This window comes from Epinephelus moara, chromosome 7, assembly GCF_006386435.1.
Source record: "Epinephelus moara isolate mb chromosome 7, YSFRI_EMoa_1.0, whole genome shotgun sequence".
NCBI classification, from domain to species: Eukaryota; Metazoa; Chordata; class Actinopteri; order Perciformes; family Serranidae; genus Epinephelus; species Epinephelus moara.
Window position 1 is genome coordinate 25,546,607 of NC_065512.1, and position 19,706 is coordinate 25,566,312.

The window sequence follows — 19,706 nt, forward strand, 5'->3', positions numbered from 1 at the left end:
GCCATTTACTTTCCCTTTTTTGAGGATCCCTATCAACTCTTCTGACCAAGACATGGGGTTCATCCCAATATCCCTCCGCAACTCCTCCGTCCTCTATCCTCGATCACCTGACCCAGAAATCAATTGAGACTCGCCATCTTTTAGGACATCTCAATATGTTAAATGCACTCGGAGGAGTTGAGGAGAGAGGAGGCTTTCAGAAGAGAGGGAAGCGAGGATATATGAGTGCAGCCTTCGCAGAAGTCTTTTACCGACCGACAAACCCCCGATTGGATATCAGTTATTGATTGGACAGCTGATCGGACTGATCTGATACATCCCAACATCACTGGAGTTTCATACAGAGTGAAGACAGATAAGAGATTAAACTCAAATGAATCGCTGCCACGTTTTATATTTTTGGGATGAACCCATGAACTCCATCCATCCATCCATTTTCACCCACATATCCGGGGCGAAGCAGGCCAAGCAAAGCATCCCAGGCGTCTCTCTCCCTAGCAATGCTTTCCAGCTCCTTCTGGGGCACCCCAAGGCGTTCCCAGGCCAGATATGTAATCCCTCCAGCGTGTTCTGGGTCTACCCCTGGGCCTCCTACCAGTGGGACGTGCCCGGAGCACCTTCAGAATGAGGTGCCTAGGAGGCATCCTGATCCGATGCCCAAACCACCTCAACTGACCCCTTTCAACGTGAAAGAGCAGTGGCTCTACTCCGAGCTCCCTCTGGATATCCAAGCTTCTTACCCTATGTCTAAAGCTGAGCATTCTTTTGGTCACTACCCAACCGAACCGACTGAAAGAAATGGACTTCCGTCACTCAACTGTTGCCCCAGGACCCCAAGTCGTTCCCAGGCCAGATATGTAATCCCTCCAGTGTGTTCTGGGTCTACCCCGGGGCCTCCTACCAGTGAGACATGCCTGGAACATTTCTAATGGGAGGCGCCCAGGAGGCATCCTGATCAGACGCCCGAACCACCCCAATTGACCCCTTTCAACGCGAAAGAGCAGCAGCTCTACTCCGAGCTCCCTCCTAATGTCTGAGCTCCTTACCCTGTCTCTAAGGCTGAGCATTCCTTGGTCGCTACCCAACCGAACTGACTGAAAGAAATGGACTTCTGTCACTCAGCTGTTGCCCCAGATCAAGTATGAATGTAATGAACAGTACATGTCACTAGCTCCTCAAAGAAAGGCCTTTGCATATCAAAAATGACCCCAGGGTCAAATACTGTGAATTATTTATTTATAAGGACATGACACACAACAATCAAAACAACAATTGAATCAGATTGTTTACAAATCATAGTATATTGCAAAACTCTAATCATATGGGTTACTTGACTGAAATTAATCAGCTACAATTAAAGCTGCACATTATTCATAAAACAAGTTCACTCGACCCAACAAGTCAGAGACCATGCAAATAAACCTTACTGTCGAACTTAAGATCAACCTTACAGTGAAGCTGCGCCGCTTCCTCGTCAAGTCCTTTTTAAAAGTATGAAAATGCCGAAGGTCAGAGAGGGAGATTCCCGCCGGCAATTGAAAGATCTTGACACAAACGACTTGTACAGAGATAAATGAGGGTAGCAATAGTGACTGCATATGATATACTGTACATATCAGTGCCTTAAATGACATGTTTCAAAAATAGTTTTTATCAAAAAATTCAATAATTCGTATCTTTTTACACAAAACGTTTTTTTTCTCTAGCTTATACAAGGACACTTATGGCCAAGTTACTGACAATAGTTATTTAAAAAGGAAAAAAACCCATAGTACTGCTGATATTATTCATGAATCTCCGTCAGTTCTGCATCTGGAATTGCTTAAGTGAATTTAAATGTCTCCATAAACAACTCATAGGACACATTTCACTGATGCAGAACTACTCATCTGTACTGTGCTTTCAATAATTGCTTAAATCAAAATGGGCAGCAAGTGAAATATTTCAGCCACAACACTTTTGAGCTGTACTCCACCCAAAGACATGAATTCAAGCTGACCACAGCTGCTGAGCTTAAATTCTTGATGCTTAAAAGACTGATTTCAGGTGCAGTATTACTTCAAAGTGAAAAGCAGAAGAACAAAGAACATTTTCTGGAGGTGGGGGCTTCTTATTACCAACATCTGTGTACAGTAAATCCCATCATAATGCACAATCAGAGGAATTAACTTACAAAACATAATGGAAATTCACTTTAACCAGTCATCAATAAAACTGTAAAACAAAACAAAAAAAAGGTGTAAATTTTCTTCTGATAAAAGTGGTTAGATATATACAAACCTCAGAAAGCCACATCTTGTCAGCAAGTGAAACGGATTCATTGTTGAATGTAATAAATGCTGGAGAAAAAAAACAAATTAATGTGCCTTCCGCTGACAAGAAGTGTCTCTTGCACAAGCCTTGTCTCTCTATTGACACCGAGATCTAACAGTACTTCTCAGAACATAAAAATATACAATGTATTTACAGCAGGATATCTTCTATACATTCTAGTGGGAATGTTCAAAGAGAAAAAAAATAAAGCATTTGATGATTAATGTGGGTGCCGTCTGTCCCTGATTGTCCGTAAAATTGTAACAAGAGGGAGCTCAACATCAATTTTTCGACCCTAATTTGATGGCGCCTATAAAAACAGTGTTTAACACAATAGCACCTAAGACATCACGCGTACACGTACACATGGAAAACGACAGTGTGATGAAGTACAGATGACACCTCACTCGGTCACATTTTTTCAACAAGGCCTGGACAGACGCGGCTCACAACTGAATTCTAGCAAACAGGTGATCAAAACTACAAATATCTGAAACATGATTTCGTACTCATATACACATACTGCAGCACAGTCAATGAAAACGCTATTTCGTTTTGTCCGCAGATAAAAGTCTGAGAACGAAACTTGGTGCTATTTCTTCCTAAAATTCTACAATATGATGAGCAAAATTAAATAAAGCTCCCAGATCTCAACCTTTACAGACCGAACAGGTTGATAGCTTATGTGTTTGTTGTTATTGTGCAAGTGAAATTAGTAGCCTTAGAGCACTGACTGACTACGAAAAAACAGAAATACACATATACAGGAATGAGTAAAGAAAAGCCTGGAATAAAACCAAAAAAGAAAGGCACAGATGCAAAAACTAATAAAACTGGAAACAGAAGCACCTCATTTCTGTGTGCACTGTCTTTCATAAGCCCTAATAAAACTCTGAGTTTCAATCAATAAGAGGGGCTCTAATCACATTGTTGTTTACCCAAAACCTGTGCATCTTCCAAGAAGAACAAAGCACTATAAAACTGCAGCTACAAGAGCTACATTAATAAAGAAATACTTCACCTGCATAATGATCATTTGTATCATCAGTTACTCTCAAAATGTTTGAATTCATGAAGAGAACTTTGTTTTTCTTGCATGCCCCTATGTTGAATGGAGAATCCAAAAAAGGCAAACCTTCTTCATGAATTGGAGTAAAAGGGTTCTGCGTTTGAAACTACACCAAAACAGCCCTTTACAAACTCTCACATAATGTGTGCAAGTATGATCCAAGTCTGATTTATCCAGTCGTATGCTCAGCACTTCCGCCTATGCATGTGTATGACCTCTGCTTAAGTTCAAATGCAAGTGTGTGTGCCTAGGTGTGCTACTTTGCCATGCATGAAACTGTTTGTCATGTTTAAATTGTAATGTTTTGGTGAAAACGCATGTGTTTTGGGAGTGCTGAGCATTTATCTGGATAAATGAGACTTGGATTATACTGCAGGAGTTGTGTGTTTTGATAGTTTTGCTATTAAATGCGGACCCTGTTTACTTCAAATTAGTAAACATTTGCCTTTTTGGATTTTCCGCTCACTGTGGAGCCACGTTAGACAAGTTTTCTTCACAGATTCAACATTAGGTGACAAACTGATAAACAAATGCTCATTTTGTGGGTTGAGTATTTACTTTAAGTGACTGAATAATTTCAAATAACACAAATCTGAAAGTTCATACTACATTCCCTGTAGTGAAAATTGTGCAAGTTGTGCAAAAATTAAGCACAATCTTCTTCAGTAATTTCATTACAACTCATTTCTACTGCTGAGGGACAATGGATAAATGACGCGGCAACCATTACATGAATGCAGCGAGCTGATATCTACATTATTTGGCAAGGGTGGGGAATTTGAATTTTTCAATCAGAACTACAATTTCTACTTTTTGGCCATTGCACTGACCAAAGTAGGTCCAATGTGTACATGGAGAATAATCTGGATTCCATGCCAGATGAATACAATCAGTTAAATCTTTCCTTAGCATTCAATACACATAGCAAGTGGACACACCCATCTCGGGTAGCAGTAAAGTGACTTCAACATAAAGTGAAGGATCAGTTATGATCTAATCATGGTGTCATTTCAGTAGACAATTTAACAGGAGTTACGCAGCTGGAATAACAAGGTTCTAGGAGTGGACTTAAATATAGCTATAAAGCTGAACAGCGAGGGGAGGTAGCTACAGCAAGAGCAAAAAGGCATATATAAATAGGGCCTATGTTTTAATGAGTGGAAATATTGCATTCTGCAGCAAGAGTGACTTTATCTTTTTTTGTGCAAGGCAAACTGATTGACAAAACATTAGACATAAACACTGTGGCAATGGTATGAGAGAATAAATTTCAGTCTATCTCTTGCATTACCCTTTGGTCACTTAATCTCTCAATGTACATTCTGGAGCAAGAAATATACCCATGCACAATTATCTTTTTTTTTTTTTTAAAGGGGAAGTGCTAATTCTGATTTATCATTTTTCAGTATTTCCATTCTTTGAGGTTACACTCAACAAAAAAAAAACAAAACATTAGTATGATTTATCATAACATGGTTTGAAAAAGAGCACACAGTTGCAATGGGACTCATTTTGGCAAATCAAGAGACATGAGATAAAGTGCCGCTGAAATTATGAACAGAAATGAATTCTTCAGCTGTCCCTTCAGCCAAAGGTTTCACTGGATGAAACATCAGGGGAGGAGTTCAGTTGAGACCTGGTCTCAGTGACTCTGACTAAGGGGAACTCTGAGAAGTCTGTGCTGTGTCCTCGAAGACTTAATTGTCCATTGGCAACCGTAAACTGTGAGGAGGATCCAGATCTTGACGTCTGGAAATGAGATTTGAAGTTCTGATCGAAGGAGCTTATTTGAAAAGTCTGCAGTATGCCTTGTGAAGAATCTGTCTTTTTGGAGGGCGAGACCTGCTCCAGAAAGTCCTCCTCGGCTGGGGACACAGCGGAGGGAGGGGTGGTCTCATCACCTGAAAATGAAAATGAGTGCTGGGAGTCCCCGACCAGTAATCCAAAGTGAGGTTTCTCTAAAGTGGACCTTAGCGGGGAGCTCATCCCTGATTTGAACCTGCTGGGGGAAGGAAACTGCTTCTCGGTGGAGAATAGAGGTTGTCCAGCTAAGGTGGGGTTTTCGGAGACCAAGCTGAGGCTCTGGCTGGTCAGGTAGCTGTCGTTCTGGCTGGTCCTCTCCAATGCTTGCTGGAGAAATTTGGAGTATTCTTGCAAGAGGCTGACCTTCTCTGTGGCTGGCTGAGCCTGGGCGCTGGAGGCTCCGAGACTCTCCACGGGGCTGCTGTCTGAAACATCAGAGGAATTAATGGATATGCTTGATGTCACCTCTGTATCAGCCACGCTGAAGGAAATGTCTGATTGCCCGTTGGCTTTGTTGGAGTAATGGTCCAACAGCGTCTGAAGAACCTCATCGGGCAACACGCTCTTGTCATGTGTTGCTTTAATCTCTGTGTTGAGGGGCTGGGGCTCCAGGATGGTGGCGGGCACCGTCTCGTCAATGACGGCAGACACCACAGTTTGTGTAACAGGCGGCTGAGAAGAAATGCTGCTCGTGTTCAGGCTGTAATCCCGACTGTTGTTGGCCATTGCAGCCTGGAGGTAACGCTTTTTCTTGAGAAACTGCATGGCGTCGTCGTAGTTTGTGCTGCTAGCTGCTGGCTTTGTTGGTCCTCCTTGAAGAGTTTCAACTGACTCGAGTTCAGTGTTGCTTTCTACTTCTAAAAGGCCTTGCTTGTCCACGATTTCAAAGGTGTACTGCGTGACCTTCGTATTTTCTTCAAAGGAAGACAAAGTGGACAGGCAGGGGGGTGTTTGTTCACTGGACTGTTTAAGACTCCTCTTGGGGACTTTCTTCAGGACTAGTTTGGGAGGAGTTGTCTCTCCTGATGACACATCTCCCTCTTGGTGTTGGCTAGCCGTTTCTTCAGGGAGCTCCACAGAATAATCTGCAATCACGTACTCGTGTTTGACTTTGGAGGACACAGCGTAGAGAGGTAGACCTTCAATTTTATTTTGTCTCTGCTCCTCCTTCTCCTCCGTTTCAACAACAGCGGCAGTGTGCCCATCTGTCTGGGCAGCGGTGGAAGAGCCCGAACTCTTGTCGGCACACTTCTGGCGCTTCTTCTTGGGCAGTGAACACTCTTTGGCAAGAAAGGGGAGGCCCAAAGAATCTGCTTCACGCAAAGGCCCAACTTTACCAGCTGCTTTGCTGGTCTTTCTCTCTCTGTTCTCGTGACACATTCTTCTGTGCTTTAAAACCCGGTCTGTTCTGGAGAAGTACTGTGGATAGAAGATACAAAATATATTTCATTATACCAGTAAACATAGACAATGCTGTGACAAACCTTAGGTCAGGCAATGCAGCAACAATTTCATTGTTGTTTTCATTTTTCATTGCAACTCATTTTAAGGGAAAATTTGCCACCTTTTATGTGGATGTCCAATCAACATAGATGGTAAATGTAGTCGACTGAAGCAATACATTCCTCAGTGCGTGCTGTATTGACCAAAAATGCGGAGTTTGCAGCAGCAATATCTGTTGTTCTTTCTGCATCCAGTGGCGCCATTTGATGCAACAGTGACGTAGTTGGATGTAGGAAGAACAGGGTATGAAATTGACAAAATATTTTGGGGGCAATTTTGGCCCCCGCGGTCTAAAAAATGGGGGCATTTTCAAAATGTTTGGGGGCCATCAAAAAATTGTAATTATGTTCTAACAATAAGCACATGAAAAGCAAAACCAACTAAGATAGTGTCTTCACTCTTCAGTAGAAACCACTATAAATGAAATAAATAATGGGTTACATAAAGTTATGGTTGCAAAATATCACTCAGATTTCCTATAATTCAACCAGTTTAAATGTGATGATTTAACCATTAATCTACTGATAGCAGTACTAATGTTTCACCACATTACAGTTACTTTTACTGTTAAAAAGACCAAATTACTATAAATTCCTTAGATGCAATTCTGGAAGTAAGTTAATTAATTTGTCCTTGTGTAGACACAGATCACCCAAGAAATGGTTAATTTATACTTATGGTACAGCAAAGCCCCCTCCCCTTCTCTGTCAGATTACTCTCATGTAATCAGTGCAATCTTGTTGATTATGTCTGGAAAATGAGTTGTAGACGTGACGGTAAATTAATTTAATGAAAATAAATTATTATTTATTTTATAACATATATAAATTATACTTTAATGTCAGATTGTAATACTGTTAAAAATATAAATACATATAGTTGTTTTGAAAACCTGGGGGCAATTTTGGCCCCCGGAACATGGCTTTTGGGGGCATTCTTGGATAAATTGCAGGCCAAATGGCCCATGGCCCTTGCTAATTTCTGACACTGAGGAAGAAGTACAGGCTGGATTTCGCCTACAGATAACCAGGGAACCTGCTCTAGATGCTGCTCAAAAACAGAACTTTATTGTTCCCGTCGCTTGTACTGCGAGCTAGCTACGTTTGAGCCACAGTATATGGCCGAAGCAATCCAGACCAAAGAGAGAGGTTGAAGCTGCGGATACATGAGCCAACCAAGAGAATGTGGCCAGCTGGGACCCTTTGGAACCTGAGCTGCTGAGAGCAAACACAAACTGGTGGCACCTTTGCTCAAACTCTCCTCAGATGCCAACAGAAAAAAAAATAATTCTGCTACACTGAATTCCAGCATGGGCAGTTTTTGTTGGATGCTGTTACCGATGCTGGGAGAGCCCCGAGAAGCCTGTGTGTGTGTTACTGTGCATGAAAGTTTTACTTCTCACTTGGACAGAGGTGTAGTGGAGACCTTCCTCAGAATCTCAAAGACAAACTGGTAAAGACAACCAAGACCAGCAGGGCCGAGAGGGCAGATGACCGAGTATTTTTATCACCTAATGCTATTGTTAGCTAATTTGTTGAGTTTCCTCTTGGCAAAATGCTCCAACTAATTTAAGTTTGGCCTTTATTGTGAAAGGTAAAAAAACAGCAGGAGTGAAGCAGTGATGCCCTGTGGACAATGAGTGAAATAATTGTGTTGTCATCTCAGTTGATGCTGGTTCAGGCACTATGGGGCCTCTATGTTTTTATTTTGCTACCTGTATAAGTATAGGTGAAGCTTGTTAAACCTCAGCTGCACAATGTTTTGGCCAACACAGTAATAGCTATAGGCCAGTAGGTCACACACAATACATCCTGGTACATGTAGGCACTGCCAACACCTCAGCTTTCTCTATAAATATAACACGCAGTGAATTTTTGCTACAGTTCTCTACATTTACTATCAACACTGATCGGACATCAACATAAAAGGTGGCAAAATTTCCTTTTAAATATTGAGTTAACTATACAGAGACTTTGGCTAGGATTTTTAGCAATTTACTCTTAACGTTCTGTGTTAACATTCTGCAGTCCAAAGCATATAAAGACCACTTAAATGAGCACTAACTTAGTTTTTATGCCATTTTAATACCCAGTTTACCACAATGTTCAATTGTCTTGTTGCTTCCATGTGCACTATTGTACTTAGAAATAGAAACAGAGCTTACCTGGTGACAGTAGTCACATTGGTAGGGCTTCTCTCCACTGTGAGTTCTCTTGTGTCTCTCCATGTGGTACTTCTGGATGAACCTCATCCCACACTCATCACAGCGAAAAGGCTTTTCACCTGAACAAAGAGACGAAAAAAGGAAAAGAGAAAAAGACTCACTTGAGACTAAAGCCAAATCAATATGGACACAGGTATTTTTGAAAACTGGATTTTCTCCTTATTCCTTCTCAAAACAATCTCATCCACACGTATGGTTATAAAAAAAAAAATCTCTGAGCGATATAATCATAACCCTAAAGCTATGTTGGGAAGAGGGACAAGGAAGAATTGGACAAGGTCTAAAATGAAACAAAAGAAATCCTCATGCATACTGATTGCATTTATTCTTCACTCACCAGTGTGGATCTTCTCATGTCTCTGAAGGAGATATTTCTGAATGAAGCGCATATCACACTGGCTGCACTGAAATGGCTTCTCACCTGGAGTTTGAAAAATAAAAATCAGTGTACAGATAACAATATAGATACTGTATTTCATATGTTACTTGGTGCAATGTTTTAGGTTAGCATTGCACCTCTTTTCATCTTCTGTCAACATGATGTTTGATTTCAAATCAAGAAATTAATGTCATGGCATTTTAGACACGACTGGGTAATTCATACCAGTGTGAATGAAGACATGCCTCTGTAGATGGTAGTTGGTCCTGAATGCAGCATTACAGTGAGCACAGACGTGGCACTTGGGGTTTTGTATACCCAATGATCCATCATCATTGATGCTGAGAATCTGCAACAAACACACATACTAGTATTTGATTCACTCTTAAAACCCTCATACACATGCAGGTCATGCCATTTTAAAACTATAACTTCTGAGATTAAAATGACTTGCACCTTTGCTGGTGAACGCTGCTTCCTTTTTTTCTTCTTGGGACACACCATCAGGTCCTTCACTCCTTTTTTGTCCTTCTTTGCCTGGACCGCTGTCTCAGACAGCTTCAGTTCCTGCTTGATGCTCAGCTGCAAAAGCAGGACCATAGATAGGAAAGAGATTTAAGGAGGCACATGACCTACTTTAAAGCCCACCCACTCATCCAGCAGCTTATCAGGGTCAGGCAGGTGCAAGAGGGCAAGCAGAGGATAATCAACCACTGTCAAGGAGACTTCACCAGCTTCTCCTGTGAGCAGCTTCTCCTCCACGATTTAAGAGGCCAGCTGATGTGGTTCAAGTATACTCTGAGGATGACCCCTGCTGGACGCATAATAGGCAGAAGGGAAACCTCAGGTCCTAGAAAGCCTAGGACATGCTGAGACATCACATCTTCCAGCTGGCCTGGGAGCATCTGCAGATCTCCCATACAACTTTAAATGATCTTGCCGCATTCCAAGATTTTAGTTGATTACTCAGTGGGTGCAGTGTTTTCTTACCGATACAAACAATTGCCAAAACTATGGCTGTAACATCCAAGTTGTAATAAACAGAAGTTAAGCTGCCCTAAGCCTGATCCTGTGGATCGGTTCAGGTTATCCTCTATGTTTACACTCACAGCACAAATATGTCTTTTAAATTCACCTGCTGTATCTCCATTCTTTTGTAATGCAAAGGATTAAAAAGCAAAACATTTCAGGTAATGCCTTTATCGCTATGAGGGCTCCTGACTTTTCTGTATTCTGAGTGTGAACCAGGTACACAAGCAGTGATGAGGTGATCCCTCACAACAATATATTTGTTTAACAATGTTATTTTCAGTGATGTTCTGTGGGGTGACAGGCTTTCTGTTTCCAGTATGTGTGTCATACACTTGATATCACTGTCCTTAAATGTTAAATACAGCCTTCCATTTCAGGCTGCTTTTTAACAAAATGTAGTCACTGTTATTTAAAATTTCTCTGGCAATGTTTTGCAAAGCAGCTCTTAAACAGTTCACAAGTGTAAACAGTAGTTAAGTGGGCCAAGGGTGGCTTTCATATGTGTGTCAATACCAGGAAATTCTCAGTGTTAAGGGAAATGATGTCCCATAACAAACACTGCATAGGTTGACATTAACGGAGACTCACTATAATGACCATAGGTACACTATCCACACAAATAATCTTATCAATAAACTACTTTTTTTTCCCACTGACATTAACTCACTGGCATATGAAGCAAGAAGGGTGACTTATTGGTGAGTTTAAGGGGGAAATGCACTCCCACCTCGCCTCCTTCCTCTTCTCCTCCTCTACCGTTCTTTGTCATCTCCTCCTGCATCATCAGCTGCTCTGGAGGGACCAGGTCGTGCGTGACCAGCGAGCTCCCGGTCAAGTCCTCATCATCGTCTTCGTCGTCGTCATCCTCGGCCAGCAGAGGGTGGTTTGCCAGCGACCGTTCCCCCAGGGTCATCACCACCAGTCCTCCTCCGGCACCCAGCCCGACTCGCCCTCCTCCGTCTATGCCGCTGCTGCTGCACTTCAGCAGCATGCCCTCCAACTTGTCCTCGGCGTTCATCTTACATAGAGTAGTTCTTGAGTCTTTAAGAGACAGAAACAGAGAGATGAGTGGAGAATGTTGGCAATGCTTAATATCAAACATAGATGAGACACAAAAGCCCAGAATACTCAATCGTGATTCTTGATGTAAAGACAAGAAAGACGCAGGTGTTTTGCCACTCCTAAGCTTCTTTTTTTAAAACTGTAGTAGATGCTTGTTATCTTATGCAAAGATAACTTTTGTTCAATCCTGGGAACCATGAAACACAAAGAAATGTGCCCATGTTGGTACTGGACCCCAGCAACAACACTAGCTCTGGCTTGGTTGGCATGAGTTTCCCCAACCCTGTGATGGTGGTCTTCAAGATACTCAGGAGCTCTGTAGCTATAAATAATGTGTTTATTCTAGTCCCAGTAGATTTCATTCACTAGATGCACATATAGGGCCAGCTCCTCAAATGTGACTTGCTCCATTGCAAAACATTAAGACTCATGATCTCATCCCACTCAGTTCCACATCTGTTGCACAAACAATGTCCCTGTCAGTAATGTGTCAACTTTCGTAAGTGGGTCAGCTGCTGTGTCTGTGATCTTATCTTACAAAATGTACTGTACAGTGTAAAGTGATAGCAAGCATCATGCAACAGCTCAGAGAGTTGAGAATTTAGAGATAATGTACTGTCTTTATAAGCTAAAGACGTAAACCATTTGTAATGTAACTTATGTCACTCATGAGCCAAGCAGATTGACAACATTATATCTTTAAAATACGGCTAAAATGACAGTCTATGTTAGCAATGGCATATTCCCAGGAACGACAGCCTGGTTAGAAAACAAGCTACACATATTTGTACAGCAACAGCATACTGGCATTGCCTCTACTCGTCGTTACACTCCAACAAGACCTAATTAGTTGACTAGCAATCACTTGATCTTACAACGGTAACTTAACGCTAGCTAACGTAGCACTTGTGGACCGTTTGTAACAGGTTTGACAATGTAACGTTAGCTAGAACTGACCCGAGGAGACGGCGAGCCAGATAAGTATCTGTCACGGTTTAAATACACACCAGTAACCACTTAGTCCCATATGTAAACACACTCACTGTGTCACTTAGGTTAAGTGGGTTAAGTCTCTCGCTAGCCTGCTAGCTAGCCGCGCTTGTCAAAGCTGCTACATCACATTTACATCAACAGCTGAAGAGACGCTGGAGGAGATGTACCGGATGTACTTTCAAAATAAAAGCTCAGTGACCACTTCACCGAGAGCACACTGGCTAGAATAAACTGAATACACGTTAAATTCTAGCTATAAATACAAATATCTTAATATTATATGACTAACAGATTAACAACCCGCATGTTAATGCGTAATCTCTAAATTTGACACACTAACAAATACAAAGAATACTACTACAACAATACCATACACAATACAAACCATACTACTGTATGTTCCTAAACACCAAACACACTTATTGCCAATGCTCCCGGGACTTTTGGGTCAATTTGAAACCAGTACGTCGGCATGTTTTTTCTAATGCTGCCAATCCAATTCAAAACGTTATCATAGCTGCATTAAAAAATAAAACATTCAAACACGTGCAACGCTATATGTCTTGCTTTGAAGGCCGTGACCGGAAGTTCTATTCTACTCATACTAGCTTTACAATCGTCTACGGCCTGTTTGAAGCTAGTTAGCTAGCTGCTAGCAAGTTGCTGCAAACATTAGTCGGTGCAGCAGCAATATACAGCTGACACCGCATCCCCATCGGATTAAACGTGCAGCATTCAATAACAAAACCGCGCTCACATCGAGCGACACACACGGCACAGAACACAACTCGCGTTTGCACGTCTCACCAAACTTGTCAGCTCGGCTAACGCTGGTCCGCTTTGGCGCTAGCGCCTCCAGCTTCCTAGTAAAGCTAACCCTCGCTAACCAGCTAGCTCGCTGCTAAGACCAACAATCGCATACGTCTCAGTAGCGCACGAGTGCTGTGTCACCCATTCAAGCTGCATTGTTTCTGCTTACCTGCTACGCGTCTTAAACCCGTTTAGCTGTCATGATTGTTATGCAAGACTACAGTGTAATGATGGTGTGCGGAATAATCAAATACACCATCACATTTCATGAGGGCTGGAGGTTTGCGGTTTGTCGCCATCTAGTGGTGAATGATGGTTAGTGCGACAGTGCGCTCCTGATCACTACTGCTCATAATGCTCCCTCATGCTTCAGTTTGGCGACCTACTTCTATAAATGAGCTTTATTAATAAGGTCTTAATGTGATTTCTGGTCCTTTTTATCATATTGCTTTGCCTTTTTAAATTTGGCTACTAACTCAAAATATATTTATGGTTAAAAAGAGATAATCAATTCTATTAATAGCCTGTAGGCTATATGATCTATATGATTTTTGGTCATCTGACAGAGTCCATGCGGAAATTAAGCACGACACAAGCCTATTAATGGGTCTAACCCACTAAAATGACATTACTTTAAGAATCAGTTTAAAGTTCATGTCTATTATTATTATTAGGCCTATTATTATTATTATTATTATTATTATTATTATTATTATTGCCTAAATGAAACTAGGAAAACTATGGGAAAAAAATAATTTTGCTGAGCGTATAAATTGGAAAAAAGTTACACTAGCCTGTAGGTTGTGCATACACAGATAGCCCCTTCAATTTAAAGAAAAATAAAATAAAAAAAATCGGCCATTTCAATTATGACTTTATTATAATAGTTATAATAATCTCCTGCATCCGGCTGCATTATTACCATGACTTGACAACAGTTTCCCAGGACATTCTAGACCATCTGCCCCCTTTTTTAAAAATGGGATTATTGTGGGATTAGTTCTTTTTTGAAAGCATGCGTTTAGCAACAATACATAAGTGGCAACCTTATAAAAATGAGCCTATGGAAATTAGCCATAAAGGGCGCATCGAGTGGAAGCGGGTTTAATGCAGAAACCATCTGGATTCATCTATTAATCCCTCGACTGGCGGCTTTGCCACAAAAAAAGGGATGTTGAGGGTCGTGATAAGATGATATCCTGTCATGCTGAGCCATCTCTCTCTCTCACACACACACATACAGAGACACACACACACACACACATACACACACACTCCGCCGTGAGGAATACTAATCAACCTGTTTGCCGTCAAGTGCAGAAGCTCGGTGCGCAACTTGGGGCTTCTCCATTCCGCCTCTGCTGGATTCAATCTAAACCCCCACCTGCTGAATTTCATCGCGTTTTGGTACTAGTGCAACCTTCTGTGAGCGAACCGCGGCTGTTATCACTCCTGTCTCCGTCTCCTCTGGTGTGCGACAGGCAGCCGGACAGAGTGGATCTGGGGACAGACAGCCCACACTCCCGCGCCGCTTCTAAGCAAGGGAAGCCCCCCACGCGTTGCGCGCCTGGATCGCCGGTAGAAATTCGCGTCGCGGAGTGCGTGTGCATGCGCGTCAGGCTCTAAATGTGTGTGTCCGCGCACGCCAAAGCCCCGGGCTCCGTCCTCAACAGTTGCTACCGGAGCGGCGGAGAGAAGAGGTGGAGAGAGAGGGAGATAGCAGACTGAGGACGGACGGACGCGGAGCCCCACGCCGCTCTGCCCGGCTCTGCTCCTGACATGCAGTCGCTCATCTCTCCGGTGACCAAGGCCATCCTAGTAGCGCTCTTCATCTTCGCCATACTCCTCATCCTCTATGTGATCCTTTGGTACATTTGCAGAGACGTGGACTGCGACCACGGCATTTGAGGATTCCAAACGGGAATAACGGGGGATTTCGCAATGGGGCGCGCAGAGGAGCCCAGGGTCATCCCGTGAGTCTGCTGCCTTCCTTTTGTTTTGTCTTTCTTGATGCGTGGTTCTAGGTTATCTGTGGATGTGTGTGGATGTCTATGTGTACACGCGCGCTTTCCTGTCGTGCGTAATGTTAAATGCGCTTTGGTTATAAGGTAGGTGATGACCGAAGTGCGTCTCCACCGGCACCCGGTATCCCAAACCCTAAATGAGCAGAGCCCCCAGATTCCTCTCTGATCAACTTGACAGCGATCATCTATCAATTTGGGGTTATGTATAGCGGAGCCGGTGTTGCAGGACTGACAGTGAATTCTCAAAGGTGATACAATGTCATCAGGAGGATATCGAACTGGTGTCAAACGGAAGACGGTGCGGGCGCGCGTGTGTGGGCTCTCAATTAATGGAGTAGGAAGACCGCCGGTGACATTGCGGTAAACGGCGTGGGTGTCCCTTAAGGTCAAGAACAACAGTGTTTACATCAGGTTGCCAATATTGTTTTGTTCTCCCCCCCTTCCTCTCCCTTTCCATCCCCCTCTTCCTCCTTCGTATATCTGCAGCATTAGTTCATGTTCAGTTCATCTTGGTCTCTGAGGATGCTTCCACATTGGCATTTTACATCCAACGAGATAACAGGATTATCTCCATTGGCTCCTGTGCGTCTTATTCCTAATCTGCCTTGTGCCATGTTTTTGACTCCTTATCATCAATAGCCCGCTAATGCTTTTACGCATAGCGCATTTATATTCCCCGTGACATCAGTCAGCTTGTTCAACACGCTATGTCCGATCTCAGTTTAGGGGAAGATGCTCTTGCATTTACTTTTACACGCACGCACACACGCACGCACGGACAGCATCTTCTTGGCCACGCTTAATGAATGACTTCTCAATATTGCAGGCACGTTGGCCCCAAATGCCTACACGCTGTCACATGGCTCATGAATCTATTAAACATGTAAGATATGATATGATGCCATATTTCTTCTGGGTGCAAAGCATTTTGTTTTTATCCTCAGCAACCCAGAGTGAGGGAAATTAACAAATTGTGCATGCTTTAAAGTGAATCATGTGAAGGACACACCAAGGACATGTTGCTTTTTAAAGGTTTTTGGGACATTTAAGCAGGAGTGTGGTGAGGCAACACTCAGTTTATCCATGTCTTTATCTGCACACAAGAGTTAGCTCATCTTTTTCGCTTACTGTCAATGTGTATGATGTAAACGTGTCTTTATCACACACAAGGTTGACTGAAAGCATGAGTCAGTCCCTCTAAATATTACTGATTGCGGAATGACTATAGTTCAGCCACCTTTTCATGGAAAGCCACATCACCGTTTTCCACCTTAAACACCCCAGAGGATTTCGACAGCTGAGCGTCTCCCCCTGATTCACAGAGAAAGTGCAAGTTTAGGCTTAAAATTTTTAAACCTTCTTACTTTGAGCTACAGGCGCCACACTCGAGTATTTAAAAATCCATAAGCAGCCTAAATGCTGGATGCAGCCATGAGGAAGGAACCCCGCAGCCTCCCTAAACTGTGGTGTGTTTCTCCCGCCGAGGAAAAGGAGAGAGTCTGGTGGGATGTCAGATGCCCTCTTTGACCGGACTACAAAATGTTTCCTGTCAGCCATGAGTAGATATGCAAGCAGCTTGTTTCAGCCTTCAACACACACACACACACACACACAAACACACACACTGTAAATGACGGTCCCGACTCAATCTGTCCCAGTAATGACATGAGGAGTGAGAGAAAGAGAGCAAAAAGGTATATGACAACTGCTGGTGTCTGTCTGTTTAAACCAGTGCCCTGGATTGTCTGTGTGTGTGTGTGTGTGTGTGTGTGTGTGTGTGTGTGTGTGTGTGTGTGTGCAAATGTGTGTGATAAGGTGGAAAGAAGGGGAAAAAGCTGTGTTTGACCAACTGTGTATGTTTGTGCAGTTTTTTAAAGAAGAAAGGCGGCGTGTGTGTGTGTGTGTGTGTGTGTGTGTGTGTGTGTGTGTGTGTGTGTGTGTGTGCGCGCGTGCGTGTCAGCGTGGGAGGGGGTTAAACACTGACATGCTCCAGAATGACAGATGAAAAAAAAAAAGTGGAGCAGGGAGAGCTCAGAGGGACTCAGCATGGGAGACAGGTGTGTGTGTGTGTCTGTGTGTGTGTGTGTGTGCCTTTGCATGCGTGCATGAGCATAACTGAAATTCACTCAAGTTTATTGAAAATGTTTTCCTTCATTAAATACTATGTGTAAAGTGTAATACTGCAGTGTACTCGCTGTACTGGCAGAAGTAATGGTTTATGATGTGTGTGTGACCCAAAATGTGAATTAAACAGCAATCTAATCATACACACATTAAACAAATTTTAGACATTGAACACATTTTATCTTAATTTTTCCCAATTTTTACTGCATCTTTTTGTCATAACTCAAAGGCGTGATGCAAATTTATCCGACAAACTTAACGGAGTCGTTGTGACGCTGTGTGGGAGGCAGGCAGGCGCTGACAGGAGGGCTTCTTTTAGAATGCTTGAATGTTAATACACCTTGATAGATTCAAGTTCAATTTAGATTGAAGTCATGAAATATGTAGGGATAAAAGTAAATTATTGAAGCTTGAGGCAGAGGAGAGGGGATTTGTTATCCAAGTGTGGCCTCACAATGTTCATAAACTGCATGTGACAAAGTGTGTGTGCGAGTGTGTGTGTGTGTGTTTTGCCATCAGTCATTCGTTATCGCAAATAATTTACAATGGACAGTGTCTACAGTCTTATACAAAATATCCTTCATGAATATAGTTATTATCAGAGAGGTTTCCCATCATCAAACTATGAATGTGACTGTAAAGGTCAGGATTTTCTATTTGGGTTGCCGAGATGTGGCGTTTAAGGTCACAGAGCAGAAGCTGCATTAACCACGGACGGTAAAAGAAACACATTCAATAATGCTTTTGTTTGGCAGTCACTGTGAATAATTCATACTTTTGTGTGATTTCCATTTTCAATATTTGTCCTTCAAGTGTTGAACAGCTGCAAATACTATTTAGCATACTGATTATCAATTTAGCCACAAATGCTGCGGACCTCCATTAGTACTTGGTCCATAACGAGAACAAATATACAACTTGTAGCTAAATGAATTATAAACATGCCTTAAGACTTTTTAGATTTACAAAATAAAAAGTAAAGAAAGAAAGAAAATTTAACCTTAAAGTTGCAAAATTTAGTACTTCATTTTTCCTACATTAATCATAGTTTCTGGATCTATGTAAGCACTTTTCTCACTTCAGTGTCAGAGGTCAGGGTCAGCTACAGAATAGAACTGGAGCTGGAGGCTCAGTGTTTTGCTCAAGGACATTTAAGCAGCAGTGGATACTTAATGTAACAGGGACTTGAACATGGCTCGTTGAGCAGGAGGATGGTCTCCATTAAGGAGTCATCTCCTTGTCTATAAAGTGAAGCTAGCGCGGAAGTGCTTCAAACCTGCATTCTTTGTAGCAGCCAGCAGGGGGCGACTTCACTGGTTGCAAAAAGGAGTCAAATTGTATGGAAGTCTGTGAGAAAATGACCCCATTTATCACTTGATTTATTACCTCAGCGAGCATTTTCCTAATGAGTTTATGGTTTCAATCACTAGTTTCAAGTCTTCAAAACAGCATGATGTTTATGTTGTAATTAATTGTCCCATTAAGTCATTTTCCATAACCGCTTATCCTGTTGGGGGTAGCAGGAGGCCTGGAGCCTATCCCAGCTGACAGTGGGCGAGAGGCAGGGTACACCCTGGACAGGTCGCCAGACTATCACAGGGCTGACACATAGAGACAGACAACCATTCATGCTCACATTCACACCTACGGACAATTTAGAGTCACCAATTAACCTGCATGTCTGGACTGTGTGGGGAAGCCAGAGTGCCTGGAGATAACCCACGCTGACATGGGAGAAATTGCAGGCTATGCACAGGGGGGCTCCCCAAGAACCCTGTTGCTGTGAGGCGATGATGCTAACCACTGCACCACTGTGCTGCCTATTATTTGTCCCATTTAGAGTAAAACAGACGATAAAGCAAGGTCATGCTTTGGGCCGTGGCTCCCTTGCAACTGACAAGTTGCTACCATGGTGGTTTCCTTGGTTCTTAGTCAGATCCACCCCTCGCTACCTAACAACATTGCTGACATTTTCTGACATATGTCTTATTTTGATTAGTTGATGCATTACCATTTAACATGTTGGCTTCTGCGGTTGCAGCCATTGTTGTGTGACACCAGACAACTGCTTCTTTGCGATGTAGACGGATTTGCCCCCAATTTACAAGTAGGAACTCCGATTTTGAGTGGCGTTGCATTGTACCTTGTTAGTAGGTAATTTTAAAGGAGCTATATGTAAGAAATCTAAAGCAAATAGTCATAAAATCCTCCTAATATGTCACAGAGACTAAGGAATAATGTTCATATAACATACTGATCTCACCGACAACAATAGTACAGCCAGAATATTCGCATTTTTAAAAAAAAATGTACGGTCCGCAAATCATGTTTATGTTTTGAATTTGTGTTTTGGCCTGTTGCGCCACCCAC

The 19,706-nt window shown here is 42.5% G+C and overlaps 2 protein-coding genes across 8 annotated transcripts in view; one reads left to right on the forward strand and one right to left on the reverse strand.

Annotated features, from left to right (window-relative positions):
* Positions 1-1,218: 1,218 nt before the first annotated feature.
* Positions 1,219-13,840, reverse strand: znf148 (zinc finger protein 148). Of its 6 annotated transcripts, none has more exons than XM_050048812.1 (7): positions 13,358-13,840; positions 11,051-11,364; positions 9,748-9,873; positions 9,517-9,640; positions 9,250-9,333; positions 8,853-8,971; positions 1,219-6,604 (listed from the first exon to the last, which is right to left on the reverse strand). In XM_050048812.1, exons 2-7 carry the CDS (start codon positions 11,339-11,341, stop codon positions 4,967-4,969), a joined length of 2,382 nt encoding a protein of 793 aa, XP_049904769.1. In that variant the 5' UTR covers positions 11,342-11,364; positions 13,358-13,840; the 3' UTR covers positions 1,219-4,966. The 6 variants fall into 6 exon arrangements, with proteins under 6 accessions (XP_049904769.1, XP_049904762.1, XP_049904765.1 ...); XM_050048805.1 differs by having other exon boundaries at positions 10,991-11,364; positions 13,358-13,839; XM_050048808.1 differs by lacking the exon at positions 13,358-13,840 and adding an exon at positions 13,186-13,339 and having other exon boundaries at positions 10,991-11,364.
* A 673-nt stretch (positions 13,841-14,513) lies between these two features.
* The window catches only part of LOC126393001 (dehydrogenase/reductase SDR family member on chromosome X-like), a 73,599-nt gene continuing 68,406 nt past the window's right edge, over positions 14,514-19,706 (forward strand). For both annotated transcript variants that reach the window (XM_050048820.1, XM_050048821.1), the window contains exon 1: positions 14,514-15,161. The gene's annotated coding sequence lies outside the window, so the exon portion shown is untranslated. The remainder of the gene's footprint in view (positions 15,162-19,706) is intronic.

What these genes read in the sequence shown, in the direction of transcription:
- znf148 (XM_050048805.1), bottom strand. Translation starts at nt 11,341, where the DNA reads ATGAACGCCGAGGACAAGTTGGAGGGCATGCTGCTGAAGTGCAGCAGC. An exon ending in AGCAGCGTTCACCAGCAAAG is followed by an intron (nt 9,641 to 9,747) that starts GTGCAAGTCATT and finishes TGTTTGTTGCAG; the next exon opens with ATTCTCAGCATCAATGATGA. An exon ending in GCATGTCTTCATTCACACTG is followed by an intron (nt 9,334 to 9,516) that starts GTATGAATTACC and finishes TTCAAACTCCAG; the next exon opens with GTGAGAAGCCATTTCAGTGC.